Consider the following 19,489-nt stretch of genomic DNA (forward strand, 5'->3'; position numbering starts at 1 on the left):
TTCAGACACACTTTGAAGCTTAGCAGCTACAAGGAGCCAAAACGGGGAAGGAGGTCTTTTTTTGTTGAAATAGCGGCTTAAACTTCAAAAAGAAAACGGTATCTCTTTAAAATCTGATTTCTGTTGCCCAGTGATAAAATAAAACAATTAAAACCAGGGGCTGCGGATGTGCGGAGGCAGGTCTCTGGAGGTAATTTATTAAAAACACTGTGGTTTGGTAGGGGCCATGGAAACGTCCAGGTGCGGGCATTTCTATTGGATACCATCCAGGGAATGTGGTGTTTTATTTATCCGGGCAGTTGCCCACTGTTCTTCCTCCATAGGGAGGTCAAAGGTCAAGGTCAGCTTTGAGTCAGTCTTTCTCATGGATAATTCAGCACCATAGATCCAGAAGATGCCCCTGTGATCAAGAGATTTCCAAAAGCTTATAGCAGAAATCTCCAGTACAACGATCTGGTTTTCAAGACTAGGGCTCGGCTGGAATGAACGCATGGACCCGAGGGCAGAAACGAACACACAGGACAAAGGGAGACGCAGACTATTAGTACACATGGAGGGGAATGGGGAACAGGTGGACACAATGGGGAAGCAGGGAAGACAATCACACTGGTGACACATGAGGAAGGGTAAGTGACCTGAAACGAGTGGAGAGTTACTATTTCAAAATAAAACAGCAAATTATCAGACAAAAAGACCAGACAAAATACAACAAACCCGACAACTTTACCGCGGTGTGACAGCTTCGTGTCAGGTGGGAATGTAGGGAAACCTGGTAAAGATTCAGCTTGTGAGCCAAATCTGTCATTTCCGCCGAAAATAGGGGTGTCTGTTTATCAGTGTGTGTGTGTGTGTGTGTTTGTGCAAGTGGCTGCAGGTTATTCGTCTATATGGTAGAACTGCCCCGGAGGTCCCTTTGGCAATGAGAGCAGAACAAGGACATGGCCTTAAATGTACTTCACAAAACAATTATAGCTAATTACGTCGTGGTGAACACGACGACATACAAACAAAGGGGATGCTCAACAATATTTTTTTTAACCGTTCATTTTTGTTGAAGATAAAATCTTCAATGTGGAAGAAAAGGGGATGAGACTGATATTCAATGTCTTACCAAGAGAAACGCGAGAAGAGTGAAACCAATTCCTCAGAAAGGCATCAATATACTGTACTCTCAAGCTCTCGGCAAAGAAGCAAATAAACTGTTCCTTCAGACAGAAAGTGCTACTTTCAAATAAAGAGTTATGTGTGATGCTTGTGCAGTCAAGGGAACATGCAGGAACACAGAGTTCTACTCTCAAATTAACTTTGGCCTTATTCTTTCCACAATAGATAAGAGGTATTATACGGCTTGTATGTTTATTCACACAAACACTCCATAAAATTAACCAGTATCACAGCGCACCAAATGCATCCAAATTGTGTTATCCCCCCATTACGGCCACATGCGAGCATCCGCCTTCCAAAGTCCCCGTCTCCCCTAACGACCATAATCTCTGCATCCTAAAAGCAAAGGAGAGGAGCAGATTCAATCAGGGCTCCTGAGAGCTCACTGTGGGGTCTGCTGGGGCCCCACTCACACACACTCAAAGGAGAAAAAACAACACTTTGTACCCATTGACAGCTGGAAGATTGGCCGTATTAGATGCATTGTAACCCTACAAACCCCACTAACAGACACATAAACAGGCTTTTAGTCAAGAACCAGGGTGAACTTAAAATGATATCCATAACACTTGTCCTAACCTACACATTCAGAATGTATTTAATCTGATTAGTCTTACCTTAAACCAGTGGTTTACAAACTGGGGGTTGCAGCTTCATCACATCAAAAAAGTACATTTAAAAATGTAAAAAAACGAAAGTGAAACCAAAATGGGGAAGTTTTTTTACTATTCCCAACTTAACTTAGTTAAAAAAATGTAATATAACTGTTCAAACTGAAAAAGTCAAGTGATATGTAATTATTTAATAAATAAAAGCATGTCTTTTGGTAGAGTTTACATGTTATAATGCAATTCATTCAAAACAAAGCAGAACAACCCATTTGGGGGGTCTTACAATGTCCTTATATCCTCAAAGTGGCCCTGACAGAAAAAGTTAGGGAACCACTGCCTTACACAAAGCTACTAGTTTTATAGTTTTAACTTACTAAATGTGAAACTGTATCATTCTATTCATGCCATATGGAAGTTTTTTTATTTATTTTAAAACAGGGGTGCTCACACTTTTTTGGCTCACAAGATACTTTTAAACCGACCGAGTCATGGTGATCACCAGCCATATACCATACCATCTAAGCATAGGCCCAAGTCTCAACAGCAGAGCCCCCTGAAGGGTAAAGCATCCAAATAAAATGATTGGGACAGTTGATTAACGATTAAACCTTTATCCAAACTTCTACACACATAAAGACTTGTTCATTTGGTCCCATTTGTTCCTCAAAAGATGAAAGTCATATACATTGTTTTAATCTGGTAGTCAAAGTGCGGAAGTGTTTACATTTGTACAATGGCTCATGAATTCATTTCCTACAGCAATAATAATATTAACCAGAGCCAAATCACTCTGTCAGCATGAACAAATTAACATTGCGCACAGCCTTGTATGCGTGGACACACAAACACACATCTACATCATGTGTCTCCTCCACAATGCCCCTTCAGGTATAACTCAGAAACGCAGGAAAAAATCTGCATTTATTTCTCAACAGATGCGTCACCCTATTGCGTATCATTTCAATGGATTAAGCCTGTTTAGTCCACTCCAAAGGAGACACCAGCACCGCTTTCATCAAGCACTGGTGAGTGATTGTGCCACGAAGAAGTGGCCTATTCCCCCGCCGCATTAATGTTACCATAAATTCATACACAGGACATTTGTGTCTCGGACTTACAGTATGAGGGACAATACGATCGGCCATCCGAGATGTGTACACACACTCTTGCTTCACTTTTATTCCTCTATGCGCCGATTTGCTTCATTTTTCACATTCTCTCCTTCTTGGCTTCGCTCTTTCTTCTTGAATACTTTTCATACCATAACGCTCTATTCTCATAGTCTCATCTCCTTTGAACCAAACAGGCCTGCAGAGCTAAGTGGGTAATAATTTTTGGGGGGGGGAATCTTGTCAAGGCTGAACTTGGTTAAATGTTCTGACGGGGCTCGCTGTAAGGGTTTGGCAGTACTCGGACCCAGAAGCACAAGACACAGGGTGAGTTCAGAGAAGGGGGCGGCCAAAATGTCATGATGTAAATGAAGCGTGTGACTTAAATGCCTTCACCCAGGTCCCGGTATTTTCTTTTGCAGCAGAAGAAGTGATGGAACTGATAACAACTCTCAAACAAATTCACTTCAATCCACACTGACATCAATTAAGGTTATACATTGTATTTTGTATAATTAGTCAGTCTTTCTTAATTGATTTGAAAGAAGGGGAATGAGAAACAAGTCTTGAAGCAAAGAACTGGCCTTGTTTAAAGCCTCTTGTTATCCAAGCCGTACATTCAGGCATATTGGTACATTTGCAATGGGTTGAACCCAGCTTGCATCACAGCGTAAAGAACAAGACGTGAAGTGGAGCATAGTGCGATGTTGAACACATGAGCCCTGTGGAATAGGTCAGAGAAGGAGCATGAATAGGTAAACGCAGCAGCAGAGACTGCTTCTGTTTGAGGGTTTATATGATAACAGAAATACACAGTGCTAATCTATTTGTATGATCTCAAATTTACCCTTGTGTGGTATCAGCTGACTCTATTTTAGTTGAATCTATTCACTAGCAAGACTAAGTCCTGCAAATGCATTCAGCTCACCAATAGCAACTTTTAGAAGTTGGATGAAGTTGCTGTCGGTGAATAACAGCCACTTTTAATAAGCCTTCTCTGTTTGAGTACAAGCTTCTCCATCAGGCAGTTGTTGAAAATAGAAAAATGTTAGAATTTATTGTCCCATTAGCGACCGAGCAGATGAGTTTGCTATCTTGACAGTTGGCAAGCAGTTAATTTGTTACCTCGTTAGCCCGCAGAGATTGAATTCTTTGCTCTTTAGTAATTTACAATCCCGAAAAACAAAATGCTGTGGGGGCCATAAGTACAGTACGGCTTATTTCAGTTGGCGAAACCCCGTTCTGAAATGACATCTCCACAAGCACACAGGTGAGGGTGTTGGGAAATGAATGGACACCCAAAAGGAATGTACGTATATGCCTACACTAGTTTTTTAATCGATTTTTTTCTTTTTAGGTTTTTATGGGTTTGTTTAAGGATTTTATAGAATTTGATGGGTCATTTCTTAATAATAATCCGGATTCACTACAGTGTTTGCTGTAAAGGACGTGTGCACTGGATGCCTGTTGCCTTGTACGAAAACAATTTGGTTTCAATTGCAATCAAAGTTGATAGAAAACCTGAATGATCTGAAACAAAAGTAGTGTTTTAAACCTGTGTCAGTTCTTATTCATTAATGCATTTGTTCTATTAAATTATCTGTTACTTGTCATGACCTGCATCTCACCCTGTAACTGTGGATGGACGTTTTTTCGGTCCAGCTCTCACAGATCTCTGTCGTTATGGCGCATTACTGTCCGAATGTGACTTACATGCCTCATATGGGCCCATTTGACCTGTTGGCCAACTCTTCTTGGATACATTATTATTTCAAAATGTCACCCAGTATTGCTCTAAGGCCTGAAATGCAATACTTGCATGGCTGAAATTAAATCCAAGACTAAAGTATTACCCTGTGGGACAAACCATCACAGCAACTGGAATAAGATTTCAGTGTCTCAAATAAAATCACATCAATGGAGAGAACTAATGCTACACCATAACCAGGGAGAAGGTATCATTTGTGGATATATAGTTCTATATTTGTATTTAAAAAATCTGTATCGATAGACTTTTGGCGCCACAGTTTTTCAGATTATGGGGATTGTTATTCATCCTCAAAGTGTCCAGGTAAGAGGAGAAAATGACTATCTGTACTTTTTAAATTATAGGCTTTGTTCATATATTGATCAATTTCAACAGTTTTTCAACAAGCAGGAAGATAACTGCTGCTTTCATAATCCTTAATAATTCAGGAAAATAGGTACCTCAAATTTAGTTAACACTTAAAAGATGACCCACCCACATTGTAATTGTTAAACCCAGCGAGCGTATCTTAGTTAAATTGCAAATCATTAGCATTACTCTGCAATTTTTTGTTGTTGGTATATTTTCTCAAATATTTAAGCCAACTGATAACAATGAAAGTATTTATTCTTTGATAAATGACTTAATGAACTTTTCTAACAGCAGCTGTCTGTAGAGGGAATCATCCAGCAGGGTTAGAAGACCACCTCAGGGGTCCCGCCCAGACAGCAGTGATGCTTCGAGGCCGGCCTGTCTTCACCGACTCAATGTGTCAAACAGAAAGCCTCACGACACTCCCAAAGGGCCACTAGTAGAGCACCATTCCCACTCAATGCACACCTCTTCTGTGTGACTCTCTCTACAGTGATTGTGTCAGCTGACAGCTCAGAACATGACGACATTGACAGAGTCCGTCCACTATGCACAGCGAGGGGAATTCCCCGTGACATAAATATTACACACACACACACACACACACACTTCATGAGATGGACGGGGGGGGGGGGGGGGGGGGCAACCTGCCCTGCAGACGCGTCCACATTTAACCTCTCAGCGGTGCCAGGTCCTCTGTGGAGAGGGAAAGATACACAAGAGAAGGACGAAGCAAAAAAACAGGAAAGAAAGACCTGGTGCATGCATGCACGTGCAAGTGTGAATATAAGTGAGGCAGGCAGAGCTTGGTGCCCTCACTTTCTTTTTATACACAAGCAGAATGGAGAATCTATGTTTCCTGTTATGTACCCTGTCAGCTTGGGAGAGTCTGCGCAACACACACACACACACACACACTTTCATTTGCAAATAAAATGTGTGGGAAGCCATGTAGGAGCGCAGTGGAGATAGCAAAGTCTAAAAGCATTTCAGAAGATGAAGACAAAAAAATATTACTAAGAAATGGCAGAAAGGAGTCAGGGTTTCAGCTTTTGTAAAACATTTGCAGAATAATTTTGTTAATTTTTTGATCAAACTAGCTTTATTTTGCCCCCAAAAGAAGAAAAGATTCAGGAGATGTGATATTGACCCTGGACTTTTTTGTTGCTGCCAGGAAAGGTTCAATTTGCAACTGTATGCACACACACACACATTATAGCATTTATGAGGCTATTTCAATGACCAAGAATGCTTTCAGAATGTTTGTTTATATAACTAGAAAATGCCTTTTCTGCAGAAAATGCGTTGGAATGCCGAAAGCTGAAATTAACGTGAATGACGTGAATTATTCTTAAGTTGGAACACAAGACATTTTACACTATGGAGGCGGGCTCATCTGCCAAAAAAAAAAAAGTAAACTTGTGTACCCATACAAACCTGGTTTTGAAATTGAAGGTAAAAAAAACAAGAGAAGACAAATACAATTTGTGCCAATTTGAGTAAAAGTAATCGGGGCGACAGTTTTAGGCAGAAATTCACCATCGCTTCAACATCCCGATTTCGCAGCGAACGGTTTGAATGTGAGTGGGTGCTGATCACAGCAGAGGAAGAAAGGGTGAGGAGGAAGATGCAGAAGCAAACACACAGGAGGAAAGGACAAACAGGGCATGAGGAGGGCAGAAGAAAGAAGTGGAGCAAAGACCAAAGCAACGGACCGAAGTCGTAGAGTGGAAATAAACGGGAAAGGTGACGGGGACAAGGGAAAGGAGGCCAGACGGAAGCGACCAGAGAGAAAGACCAGGAAGGCGGAACAGTGAGTCATCCGGCCTCAGCCGAGCGGTTTCTCATTGAATTAAACATGAACTCACAAATACATTTTAAAAAGTCACTTTTTTTTCCTGTTAGACGTAGATGACATGAACATGCGTCATCATTGTGGTCTGTTTTTCACAACAACACAAACATAGATGGTGATGAAAATAGTACCAAAGAGGGGCAGTTTTTAAATCACATTTAAAACTTGGAAGCTGAAGGTGGCCAACGTTGGTACTGACGACTGGTTGTTGATGTCTTAGACCGATGCATCGTAGCTTGTTGATGGAATTACTGATGATGTGCTCTCACACAGGAGTGTAGTATTGGTCCTTTGGTTTTTGTTATGGGGTGGGATTTCACGAGTCTACTTTTTACGAGGCGTCTTAATGGTGATTTGAGCAGCACTTGCAGCCTCGGCCCAGAGACTGCAGATGAAAAGGAGTTATTACTTACTTATTGCCTCTGATCTGTTTGTTCAACCCCCCCCCCGAACCGGCACAGTCATCTCAAGAGCATATTTAAGTTATGTAGTGTAAAAAAGTGACAGAATCACTGATATGAATAAGCTGTAGGCTCAGCATTTTAGAGCCTTTAGTATCGTCTTGGTGTATTTTGTTCCTGTGGTAAAAAAACTGCCTTTACATTTGCATTTAGTTTTCAACTTCACTGAAAGCTCTAAAGTAGTCCACTTCGGTCTTTATTATAGTTCCACTTCCTGGTGAAACCTGGGCAGATGTGGGGTGCACGGAGCTGAGAGGGTGTGCTGGGAACCGCAAGGTAGGCGGTTTGAACCCGGCCTGCTCCATGTGCCATGTTGCATTGTCCCTGAGCAAGACACCCAACCCCCAACTGCTCCCCAGGCCAAATGTAAATTTAAAAAAAACATGGGTTAAAAATGCAATGTATGTTGCTTTGGATAAAAACGTCAGCCAAATGACATGGAATGTAGAACAGTAACGCCGCCTAGTGGCAGCTTGGAGCCACTGCCGTTTCGAACAAAATTGGAAAAGTCACCCAAAGCGGCGACCTGCAGTCAGTGCCAGATCTTATTTCACCCATTTCAACAGATCAATTGAGCACAACCAACTTATTTCTTTAGCTCACAACGTCTAGCTTCAAAAGAACGAAAAAATGTATACCAAGTTTAAAAAGTTTGTATCAAGCATTTTATTTGGTATACAGATATTTGTAGATTTATACAGTATATATATATAGATATATGTATATATGTAACACGTGTGCCACCGCAAATTCACAGACAAACTTATTTTTACTAAGTAAAGAAAGGAAAAGAAAAATATATAATGTGCTTAACTTCAGAGTAGTGCCGTGAAGCGTTTGTAATGAAAGATGATCAAAACCGGAATGATGAGGTAACTGCCAGGCAGGAAAACAATCACTTCTAATTGTTGAGTACTAATAATAATAATAATAATAGACAGCTACTGAAACAAATGGATCAAATAGGCAACCGAGAAATATAGTGGCAGCATGGACCCTTAGTGTCAAACTAGAGAAAAGGATTTAAGTCTATAACGTACACACACGCAGTATGCATACAGACATCAACAGTGCATAAACGTACAAACCGGAAGTATAGACAGTCACTCAGGTAGAGAGCAAAAACGCTCTCATGTCGTTTCCCTTGTCTGATGCACAACAGAACCTCAGGCATGCCCCAGGACATCCAAAACCCTACCTTACACACACACACACACACACACACACACACACACACACACACACACACACACACACACACACACACACACACACACACACACACACACACACACACACACACACACACACACACACACACACACACACACACACACACACACACGCACGCCACAGCCCCTCTTTACAGGCCTGACGAATCAGCGCTTGCACGGTTCTGGTGCATGCACGTGTAACACACACAGATCCATGCCACACAACTAGCAGAATAGTGGTCATGGAGGGTGAAAATTCACAAAAGAGATGTGGGGGCTTGCTTTCAAATGAACAAATAACTGCTGAAGAAGGAATCTGATCAGATTCAAAAATAAGGGAGAAGGGATAAAGATCGAAAGGATAACAAACGAGCAGAAAGTGCTGCACAAAAACACAAGGAAGTGGTGTTGGTGTGGGTGTGTGTGTGTGTGTAAGCTCGTACATGTGTATTAATATATCAGGAGCGGGTGATGCCGAACGTGGAGGAGCATCTTGCTCCCTCATGTGGTCACTCAGAGTCTCTCTGGACCTCTGAGGCATCAGCCCGACAAATGGGACACGTTCTGTTGGCCTGAGGACAGAGAGGAAACAAAACTGATCATCAAATCATTAGGTTTCGGTTAATCACACAACAATCACCTTCCTTAAACACCACATTGGGTTTCCTTATCCCATCTTTGCATCAAACAAATGGACACATTTGATCTCTTTATATTAGTAATGTTTTTATAACTTCATAGTATAACAGCAATGACAATAAAATAAATGTCAGTATTTCACTGATTCAGATTTATCTCCACAGAAGGGATCATACACCAGTTATTAGGTGGCACGGATGCAGAGACTTTCTGATGCCAAAATGTGTGATTATCCCTAGATGAACTGTGTGAGCGGGCTCCACCGGGGTTGTACTCACCCGTAGCCACTTGTCGACACACTTCCCGTGGAACTCGTGGCTGCAGGGCAGGACTCGCAGCAGTTGGCGGGACTCAAAATCACTCATGCACACCACACAGCTGCAACACAAATGGTAAGGATATAGAAACAATTTAGCCACACTTTTTACATGGGGCACAGCCAATGTAAATAATCATGACAAATCGACAGGTGATGATGAGCTGGTGTAAAAGTGCAGCACTCACAGTGTTTGTTCTGACTGATGGTTATTTGGATTGAACCGATAGGAAGGAAGCTGTTCGATGTCTCCCTTGGTCAGTCCTCGGAGTTTGGCCTCTCCCAGACGTTCAGCGAGGTTTAGGAGGGCCTTCGCGGGAAGAAAAGAAAAAACAAGATCAGCAACAAATGAAGAAAAGAGTCTGCACGCAGCGAACAGACACACCAAAGAATAAAAGAAGGCAGATAAAGAAGAACCTCATAATTTTCCACTTCTCCATCGTCTACATCCAGCTCTAGACTGATCGCAGGTCCTGTTGGCTGGACTGGCAGCATTGAACTAAAGGAGGAGGACGTAAGTTCAATTTATCATAGAAGCAAATTAAGCAACTAAATTAAATAGTTATTGGCCCCAAAAATGTTTGATGTTGGCTATTTAACGATCTAGAACTCTTCCAAGGAGACAAAGTCTTTGGAAATCTGTCTAAGAGAAGATTGTGGAAGGTTTTGCAGCTTTGATACAAGAGATGGCTAAAGGTACAAATGGCAATCCCTTGTTGGATCTAGTATTTTTGTTATGTAGCTTTATTTTTGAGGTGTAACCTGTATAAACGTAAAAGAAAACAATGGAAATGCGCTGATCTACTCACAGGAAGTAAGGCAGGAGGCTGGGGTGGTAAGGCGAAGGTGGCAGTGGCTGTTGTGATCGGTACCGTCGCCCTGGGAGACGCCGGGGGATGAAGTTGGGATAGGACTAGAGACACATACATGAGAAATCACATCACGTGGATTTTCCGCAAATGAAAATACAAACGCCTTTGTATTATTCTTATTGCTCACCACTCCAAAGAATTCTTGTGGCAGGGGTTCATGGGAGAGGAAGTGAAGCTGGGCGGAGTGTGGCGTGAGGGCGGGGTGGGTGGCGGGAGGATAGTGGAGCCCGGCACCCAAAGACAGGTGTTCTCCGAGAAGCTCCACGTCGTTCTCTATCCTCTGTAGCGGCTGGTAGCGGCGGGAAGAAAACACGCGCGGTTCCCATCAGAGTGGGTTAAAATGTCAACAATTGAAAGATATTTAAACGTTGAATAACATAAATACTTAAAAAAATATATGTTGTTTGCATGGATCAACCAACCTTCTATACTGTTTTATCTACTAGTGGGATTAAAATAATCCGAGTGAGCATACAGCTAATAAACAAAGATCTTCTTTATTATTTGAATGAAGTTGTAATTTTACCTCAGAACAACAATTTCTTTTTTAAGACGACTGCGCAGGCATACACCTTAAAAACCCTGTGCTATTGCCAGTCCACTCAGTGAGAGCAGCGTCAACTCAAATGTATGTAACCGGTTTACACCATTTGGATTTAATTCTAAAAACACCGTCACAAGAAAAATATTGTGCTCAAAGATGCCAAATGGTTCCTCACTTCAATGCCATATTTTACAATATTCACATGAGCCGCCTCTGATGCAGAATGAGGTTGAAACGAGTCAAAGATACTAGAGAATTCTTACCGATCGGGCCTGCTGCGTCGGATACGGTGCGAACTGTCCAGGCTGCGGCAGGTGAGGTGGGTGGTGGGAAAGGTGTGCTGAGGGGTGGGTGAGATGAGGCGGCGGGAGCAGGAAGGCTGGGTCGCTGGACAGCAATGACGGGAACGGGTAGGCCATGGGTAAGTGCTGCACAGAACAAGTCTGAAGAACCTGGTGGGGAGATGGAAAAATCGCTGTTATTATTATTTTATTGGTGGATGTATAAAGTATAAAGTGTGTTTTGAAAACATAATAAAAGAAACTCAGCAACAGCAGAAAACATCCGTGATATAAAGAAACAAAAACAGACTCACAGGAGGAGGGACACTGCAGACGGGATAGTGCTGTCCACTGAAGACTACCGAGCATGCTGGGATCTGCTGAGGAGTGGAGCGAGGCGGCAGGCCCGGTGGCGCTCCCGGAGGAGACACAGGATACGATACTGGAGCTGAACCCTGTGAGCGGAGATCAAAATGTGACGGTTCAACTCTACGAGCCCGGACGGACTTGCAGACGAGCAGCTGAAGTTTCTGGCAACCATGTGTGGGCGTGAACTCTAATGTGGATTTTAATTATTATTCAAATGATTTCCTAACTGAAGGCAAACATCTCTGCTGACTTATTCACCTGTGGTTAAATAAACCACATGACCAACATAAAAGGGTAATCTAGTAGTGTACTCGGTTCCCTTCAGATCTGATTACTAGTCTCGACAAGACTAAACAAAAACCAGACTACCTTTAAGAATCACACCGTCAGACGTAGCAACTTATGTTTTATACTGGAACCATTTCTATTCGTTATGTACTTCCTCCTCCCCCCCCCCAGTCCACCCGGCCAACATTATCCGAGGCAGTCACCTGCTCATGGAGGTCCAGCACCACACTGCTCTGCTGAGATGGGTGGGGGTGCGGGTGCTGTGGATGGCCCACAGGGTGCAGCAGCCTGGGCGACAGGTTCGGTGATTGGTGGAGGGGCCTTGGTGAGGGATTCGGGGGGTGGTGCCCCGGGCGCTCTTCGAGCCCGGGCCCCAGCCCTCGTGGAGGCTGCTGGCCGAACGGTGGGAAGCCCTGAGGGGGAGCCGGGTGCCGGTAGTTCTCATCCTGGTGGCCTGGCAATGGGCCGTGGTGGGAGTGCAGGTGGTGGGGGTGATGGTGATTATGATGATGATGATGATGAGCGTTGGGGTGGTGGGGATGATGGTGGTGGTGATGATTGTTGTTGTTGTTGCTGCTATTGTAGTGGTGGTGGTTGTTATTGTTGTTGTGGGTGTGGTGGTGGTGGCGTGTCAGGCGGTCTCTCCGGCCACGCTGGCGTCTCATTGGAGGGCTGCGGTAAAGAAAAAAGGGCCACAGGAGACGCGCCATCATTTCAACACTATGAATACAGTACGGGGGTTGTCCCCTAATGTGAGTAACTTAACAGCTACACCACCCAATTTCAGAAGTTGATATCTAGAGAATTTATATACCCACAAACACCTATTTGCTCTGTAAAGATATAGTGGTCTAATGGCTACCTCTTGTTTTCTTAATGAAATAACCTGTATAAATGAATGTTGGATAAAATGACTTGTCAGACTACATTTGTGTGTTTTGTTACCAGAGCTTTTGCTCACTGTATTTACAAAGCTATGCTCATTAAGAGCAGGCGAGCGAGCTCCTCCAGGCAGCTCAGAGCCGCTCTGCTCTGATACGCCGGGTACAGCGTGAAACGGTCCAGCCAATAGAAATGCTCCAAATCTCTTATGTGCAAACTTTAAGCACAGCACTCTGGTAACATTGGCACTCTCACAAGTTGAAGACAGAAATGAACAAGAATGACGACTATCTTTTTGTCCACACATTCTTTGTCCTTTTAAACACATGGTGCCAACATTACCCACAATGCAACCAGATTGCCAACGGCCACCAAGTTATGTGACAATTGAAATGTATAGAATTTTAAAAAGATTACAGTACTTGTCTATTATAGAAAAAAATTGTAAATTGTAAGAAAAATAAAAGAAAAATGTCAATAAAGAGATTATCAGACTGTTTTGGGTTTACAGTTTCTTGAATCCTGTTTTTTTGTGATGGAACATTTTTAGGTCTTTTGACAGGAAGAGAGAATTTGAAAAGGTATAAATGTAGTGTTTTGAGATTATGCTTTACACATTTTATGGGCTCAACACACACAAACACACACTCATACATACACATACTTACCTGCGTCGGTTGCGAACAGGCGTGTGGCATCTCTCTGGCATGTAGTGGGGGTGTGGTCGGCGACTGGGAGGCAACTCCCAGGGGCGAATGGGAGAGGAAGGAGTGGAGGGAGGGGCGGAGTTTAGATCCAACATGGCCTGCTGGGAAAGACGCTGCCTTTTCGGGCTTGGGCTGTCTTCCATCTGCTCACAGAGGTAAAAGGAGGGAGGAGGGAGACAAGAGGGGTGGTTGGTCATGAAGAGAGAGGAATCAAAAACGGGGACAGACAAAAAAGGGAAAAACAAATAAGCAAAAACAATGACATACAAATCCTATTCAAAACAACAGCCAGAGGTCATGTTTCATACTCACTTTGTCCCGATCCTCACAAACATTATCTGGATGAAAATGTAGCACTCCTCCTGTACGCCACAGGGGGAAGAAAAAAATAAACTGAATCAGATAAGGCTAAGAAAAACATCAACATCACAAGACTCAGACATACGCCTGCTAAGCAGAGAAATAGAAAACAAGCCGGTTGCCTTTTGATTTGACTTTAGATGGATGGTTTGCTTCAACAGATCTACAGACTCCATACCAAAAATATTCAACAGTAATGACAATAAAGCTTAAGCAAGCGTCTTCACAAACACAGTTACAGCCTTTTGAATTTCCTGCATGAAACAAGCAGGCTAGGGGGAGGAAGATGTCAGTCCGGGCTCATCCTCTCTGGTTCAAATCACTCTGATCTCCGCCGATACGGCAGCGCTGGCTCACAGAACACATCCACTTATCAAACCAGAGCTCCTGTTGCATTGGCACAAGTACTCAGGCTCACCTTCCCCAACACTTGTACCCAGGTTACCACAGCGAACCGTCAAAAGGGGACAAATTAATTAGTTGACAGAAAAAAGGTATTTTATTTATAAAAGTAAAATTGATCAACCTGGTGGTTTTTGCTTAAATTTAATTCTCCCTTTTGGAGATTTGCATATGTTTTGCTTTTTGAGTGGTGAGAAACCCAGTGATTTGACAACATGGCCTTGGTGGCATTTTTTATTGCGTTTCATAATGCTTTATTGATCAATTCATTCATTGATTATAAAATAATCCAATGAATAGAATGTATTCAATTTTTTTACGAAATTAACAAGATCATCTCTGGTATTCTGAGGAAACAAAACCTTGTTTTTCTGAATTAACAAGATAATTATCTCTAAATTGTTATACGAGTAGACGTGGAGAGAAAGAAGCTCCCACCTGCAAGGAACATGATTGGGTTGCTAATCAGTCTTCAACAGTGCTACAAGATTTCCAGCATGGGGTCAAAATATGCAATTATGGACGGTTGGATTTCAGATGCAGCATCTGCTACCTGTGAAGAAGTCCAGATCGGTTCAACTCATCCTAGAGAAACACCGTTATGTCTATCAGATAAGAATTGGCTTCCAGTCTGCCTAAAAACACGAGACGCATGCGCAAAGTCAAACTAATAACAAGATTATTTATAGGAAAAGGACACCCCTCAATAACTCAGATGAAAAGTAAACTTTATGTATTTGTGAAGAAAAGTAATTCTTTTCCCCGGTGAAAATGTTATTTTGTTAAAAAAAAAAAAAGGCACAAGGGCAAATGCATCATGCTTCCATCCTGAATAAAGCAGCGATTGAAGAAACCATCTCAGAAGGAAAAAAAAAAGCTCTTCCAGCTGTTCATCCAACAGTGCACATGTACAATCTGGATGCAGCCTGCCACAGTTACTTCAGCAGCTTAAGAAGGATGTCCTTGAACTCCGCTGACAAGAGTTTCCTCTAAGCGCTCCCCCCAAAAACCTTTGAATCACCACAAAGAAAAAATCTCCTCCCCTCATCTCTTTCCATTTCTTCCTTTATGCCTCGCTCGCACAAACAGCCCTTTCTGCCTCCCTTGGGACAACAGATATGAAAGCGACCCCCCACCCTTTTCTTGTCTTTGCGACGCCACTCCGGAGCCATGTGAAGGCTGCCGATAGTGACGGCTCAAAGGCAACCCGGCGAGTGGCTGCGGAGTACAGAGGCACTCGGTTGACTGACGACTCGACAGCGGGGCCGACACGCTGGCTCACATCTTTATTTATCTACCGGGCCTCTTTTCCTTCAAACTTCATACGGCCCTGGGCAGGGCGTCGTTTTTGGAAAAAATATGATACCAGCACTCTGAAAGTGGTACAGAGAGCAATGAAGTAAGTTTTTTTTTTTTACTTTCAGTAATGTAGAATTCCACCATGGGTTTTAATCACATGGCATTGCGAAACTTAAGAATGTTTGCGTGCCATCTCGGCACAATGAGTTGTAAGCTGCCGCGCCAGTGGTCCAATCACATCCCGCACTACATTTAGAAACTGGAGAAGTTTCTACACCACTCGGCACTGGGTTATTCCGCCCGATTCCATAGCTCTAGTCCCGGACACCCATTTTTTTTTTTTTTTTTTTGAGAAAAACTAGGTCTGTTAATGCCAAATCCCCCCTTAAGGCCTTAAGAGAAGGGACGGCAAGCCAGAATAGACAGGCTCTGTTGGAGAGCAGACGCAACCCTGTTTCCTCAGAGCGTGGCTGCTGGGGAAGACTGACACCATTTATTTTACAACAGACCATCCGGCCAGGCGGGCCAGATACTGAACTTAAGAGCATCAGCTGTCATCAAGCAGCAGTCTGCTCCTGTTATTTGGCAACTCCTCGAATCATTATATAGAAGCGCCATGCCAAATATAGAGAATCAGCCTATTCAACCCACATAAATCAATAGAAATACCAGGTGATAACAACAGTATTAATGAAGATATGCAAGAATGGACTATTGAGCTGTGATGCCGGCAGACAGTGGGATGCAAGACTTGCTATTAGAGCTGCACTGTGGGAGAGAAAAAAAGAAATCGGGATAAGACAGAGGGGCACATTTTCAGCATCCCTAAATACAACCCTGACACATTCTACATGAAGTTACGCCTCATGGTGCATTACATTGACCTGTACACCAACAAACAGAAAATCAGTATTACGCACAAATACACAGCCTTACCTTGGAGTATGTTTCTCTCACACACACATGCGTTAACAAGGACAAAGATCACACAGCTTGGAGATAAGTTTAAGTCGTTCACAAATTCCTCTGTAGTCTCTCAGTTTGAGAAGCATGTTTTTTTTTTGTGGCTTATTTGGGTGTTTGGCAACAATGCTGCCGTCAAGACACAGGCCCATTAAAGGTCTGCTTTCATTCATTCATCGCACTTCATTTTTTGCCTCTGAGGAAAACCAATATGGTTTTACAGAAGATTTTTCCGGTCACCTTTTAGTGGGTCAGCGATGAAAACCTGCTGTGCTCTGAACCGACCAGTTATCCACGTTCACTGCAATGAAAAGTGGCTGCCGTGCAGTCTCACTTTAAAATTCCTCCCCTGCCGTTTTATTTTCTTCCTGTTTTTTTCCTCCTCCATCCTCTAGTTTTTCTTTGTCTTCTAGTGAGTTGGGATTCAATAAGGATCCATTACTATTGTGGGCATTAAAAAGCCTATTGAATAACAGTTTGAGTGATATGGGACCATTTCAATAAATGATGCCTCAAACAAGCCAAAACAACTTCAATGTTGCTTTGTGTTTGGACTGTTCTTTGAAACTACAACTCCTTGTCATTCTCATATCTACCCTGCACCTTTATATAATAGATCCATTTAACTATTTGGGGCCAATATAGAGCTGCAGGCTTAAATGCAAGATATATAGTATCAAACGTATGGATAAAAGGGATACTTAAGGAATAGAAGGCTGTGCTCTGCCTTCATGCATAACAATGAGCAATTCGAAACAAAAGACCAATTGCATTAAGATTTAATTTCATACCATTTGAAGGCTTGTTACAAGGTTACATATTTTTGCTTATTAATTTGACTCTTTTAAATGTTAAAGGTGATGTGACGATGTGAGATTATGTAGGCTTTCTAAACCACAAAGGCAAATGCATCCGACGGATATGTGAAAACGTAATGGTCCCTAGCTATCAATATCGCAGTATGGAACACACAATATTTCTACTGATCAAGCAGATGTGTTTTATACATTTTTATACAGACTTTGCATTAAATTCATATGGTTGGCCAGTATATTTTCCCGCCTTTGAACCAGGCAATGACATCCACTACATTTATTCCCCTGTCTGTTTCACCCCAGGCTTCCTACACAAAGTGCCTCCAACAATGTGCATAGCGCTCAAACGTTCTAAAACCTCACTAGTCCACTCAACGATTCAAGTACAACATACGAGAGAAAGTTTCAAACGTTATTTGAACGTCTCCAGCAGACCCTTCTGAAAGGGCACCTTTTTAGGCAAATGTCTAGAACCCAGTTATGCTGCTGGTGGTCTGCCTGCATCCCTTCGGGGGTGTACCCTGTGTGTAACGCGTGCATGCATCTAGCAGGGCTGCAGGCCTCCTGCTTACTGAAGCTTGCTTACCGGCCCCCGGGTGTCTGTGAGCTCCGAGCAAGGAGTGGCGCTGCGCCCCCGCTGACAGGTAGCTCCCCTGGGGGGGGTGCTGCTGCTGCTGTTGCTGTTGCTGTTGCTGCTGCTGCTGCAGCTGCTGGTTCTCAGGGTAGCTACGACCCCCGTGGTGCGGAGCCCAACCAGGGTTGCTCGGCTGCGCGTAGCTCCCACCTCCACCTCCTCCGACGGGCATCATCAAGCCGCCGTTACCGACCGCGTTACCGCCGCCGTTGCTTCCGACGTTGCCGCTCATGCCGAAATGGTAGAAGCCGGAGCGAGATCGCGAGCGAGTCCTCGGAGGGTCCATGGCTGTCGAGGGCGGTGGTGGATGGACGCGATGAAGAAGGTAGGCAGGAGAGAGAGAGGGAGAGAGAGAGAGGGAAACGGGGCAGGAGCCTCCCCGTTCTGCCGCTTCTACGCGTCTCTCGGTCCTCCGCGTTACCTCCGATGACGAGCGCTGTCCGCGAGGGTTTTCAGAGGCATCTAATGCAAGAGGGGAGGGGGGTTGATGTAATGAGGTGAGACACCTGAAAACATCGCGTTCAGAGAAGCACAGACCTCATATGTCGCACAAGCACCATCCGCACAGTCTCCATTCGCTGCCCCCCCCCCCGAGCTGTCGGTGCGGGTCAACTTCACGGTTATTATAGCACATAAGCATTTATAAAAACATGTTACTAATATAAGCTTGCGATATAACATAGCATTAAATCAATAAACCATTTTCTTGAAGTTTTTGTCGTAAGCGGAACAACAGCTGATCCCAGTCTCGGGTTCTCTATTGTCTTTTCACAGCGGAACCCTGACGGGCATCCAACTATCTAAAGTATTTTAAGGCATTAGTCGTATTTGCACTATATTAATGAGACCATCGCCGACGCACATATTAACGTTAAAATTAAGTGAATATCGCTTGCTTTCTGCAACTAAAAGCGTGTTATATTAAATACTTAACGTTAAATCCCTCAACACAAGCAAGATGGCTTGCTGTCGTAGGTTAGCAAACTAAAAGGAAACCCGCCGCCCCGATAGCAGGCTGATAAAACGGTTGTCAGCTTACATTTGTGATTAAACTCCAACTCAAAATACGACGGGTAGTCTACGGTATGTAGCAGAGTTACACCCCTTTTAGGTTGGCCGGCTATACCTGCTCGTTCATTAGCATAATTTCGATTTTTCCAGCTAGCCCGAAGCTAACAGGAAGCGGGGTCTAGAGGGGAAAACAAGTCCAACCGTGCCGACGTTACAAGCTAGCGAACGTCGCACTGAATGCACGTTAACCTAGCGTTAGCCGATAAACAGATGTAGTAGGATATTACCTCGGACTGCACGAGACAACAGCTACCTTTCCCGTCAGGGAGCCGTGGGCAAATATTTGTCAAATTTAAATCCCCTCTCGCATTCGCTATCGAGTGTTTTCTCTGGTCAGCGGGGAGTGTGTGGAGATCAATCAATGGGAGTTTCACATCTCCGCCAAGGCACCATCAATCGATCACAGAGAAACATGTAGCTCGTCACAAGCCTGCACGCGATGGGTTTGTTAGTAAGCGGCACCAAACCCAGGAGAGAGGAAGTGTTAGAAGTATTGCAATGCCTATTAAGGGGA

The 19,489-nt window shown here is 43.5% G+C and overlaps 1 protein-coding gene across 2 annotated transcripts; it reads right to left on the reverse strand.

The window, feature by feature from the left end:
* Positions 1–7,970: 7,970 nt before the first annotated feature.
* On the reverse strand, positions 7,971–19,377 carry LOC119210817 (E3 ubiquitin-protein ligase RNF38-like). 2 transcript variants are annotated; one of them, XM_037461202.2, is made up of 13 exons: positions 19,203–19,377; positions 17,857–18,366; positions 13,744–13,793; positions 13,393–13,574; positions 12,046–12,514; positions 11,500–11,640; positions 11,168–11,356; positions 10,488–10,649; positions 10,298–10,401; positions 9,906–9,987; positions 9,677–9,798; positions 9,451–9,550; positions 7,971–9,105 (listed from the first exon to the last, which is right to left on the reverse strand). In XM_037461202.2, the coding sequence occupies exons 2-13, from the start codon at positions 18,188–18,190 to the stop codon at positions 9,043–9,045; spliced, it is 1,998 nt and encodes a 665-aa protein (XP_037317099.2). In that variant the 5' UTR covers positions 18,191–18,366; positions 19,203–19,377; the 3' UTR covers positions 7,971–9,042. The 2 variants fall into 2 exon arrangements, with proteins under 2 accessions (XP_037317099.2, XP_037317100.2); XM_037461203.2 differs by lacking the exon at positions 19,203–19,377 and adding an exon at positions 18,442–18,499.
* Between the last annotated feature and the right edge of the window lie 112 nt (positions 19,378–19,489).

Source organism: Pungitius pungitius, chromosome 2 (genome assembly GCF_949316345.1).
Source record: "Pungitius pungitius chromosome 2, fPunPun2.1, whole genome shotgun sequence".
Taxonomy (NCBI): domain Eukaryota; kingdom Metazoa; phylum Chordata; class Actinopteri; order Perciformes; family Gasterosteidae; genus Pungitius; species Pungitius pungitius.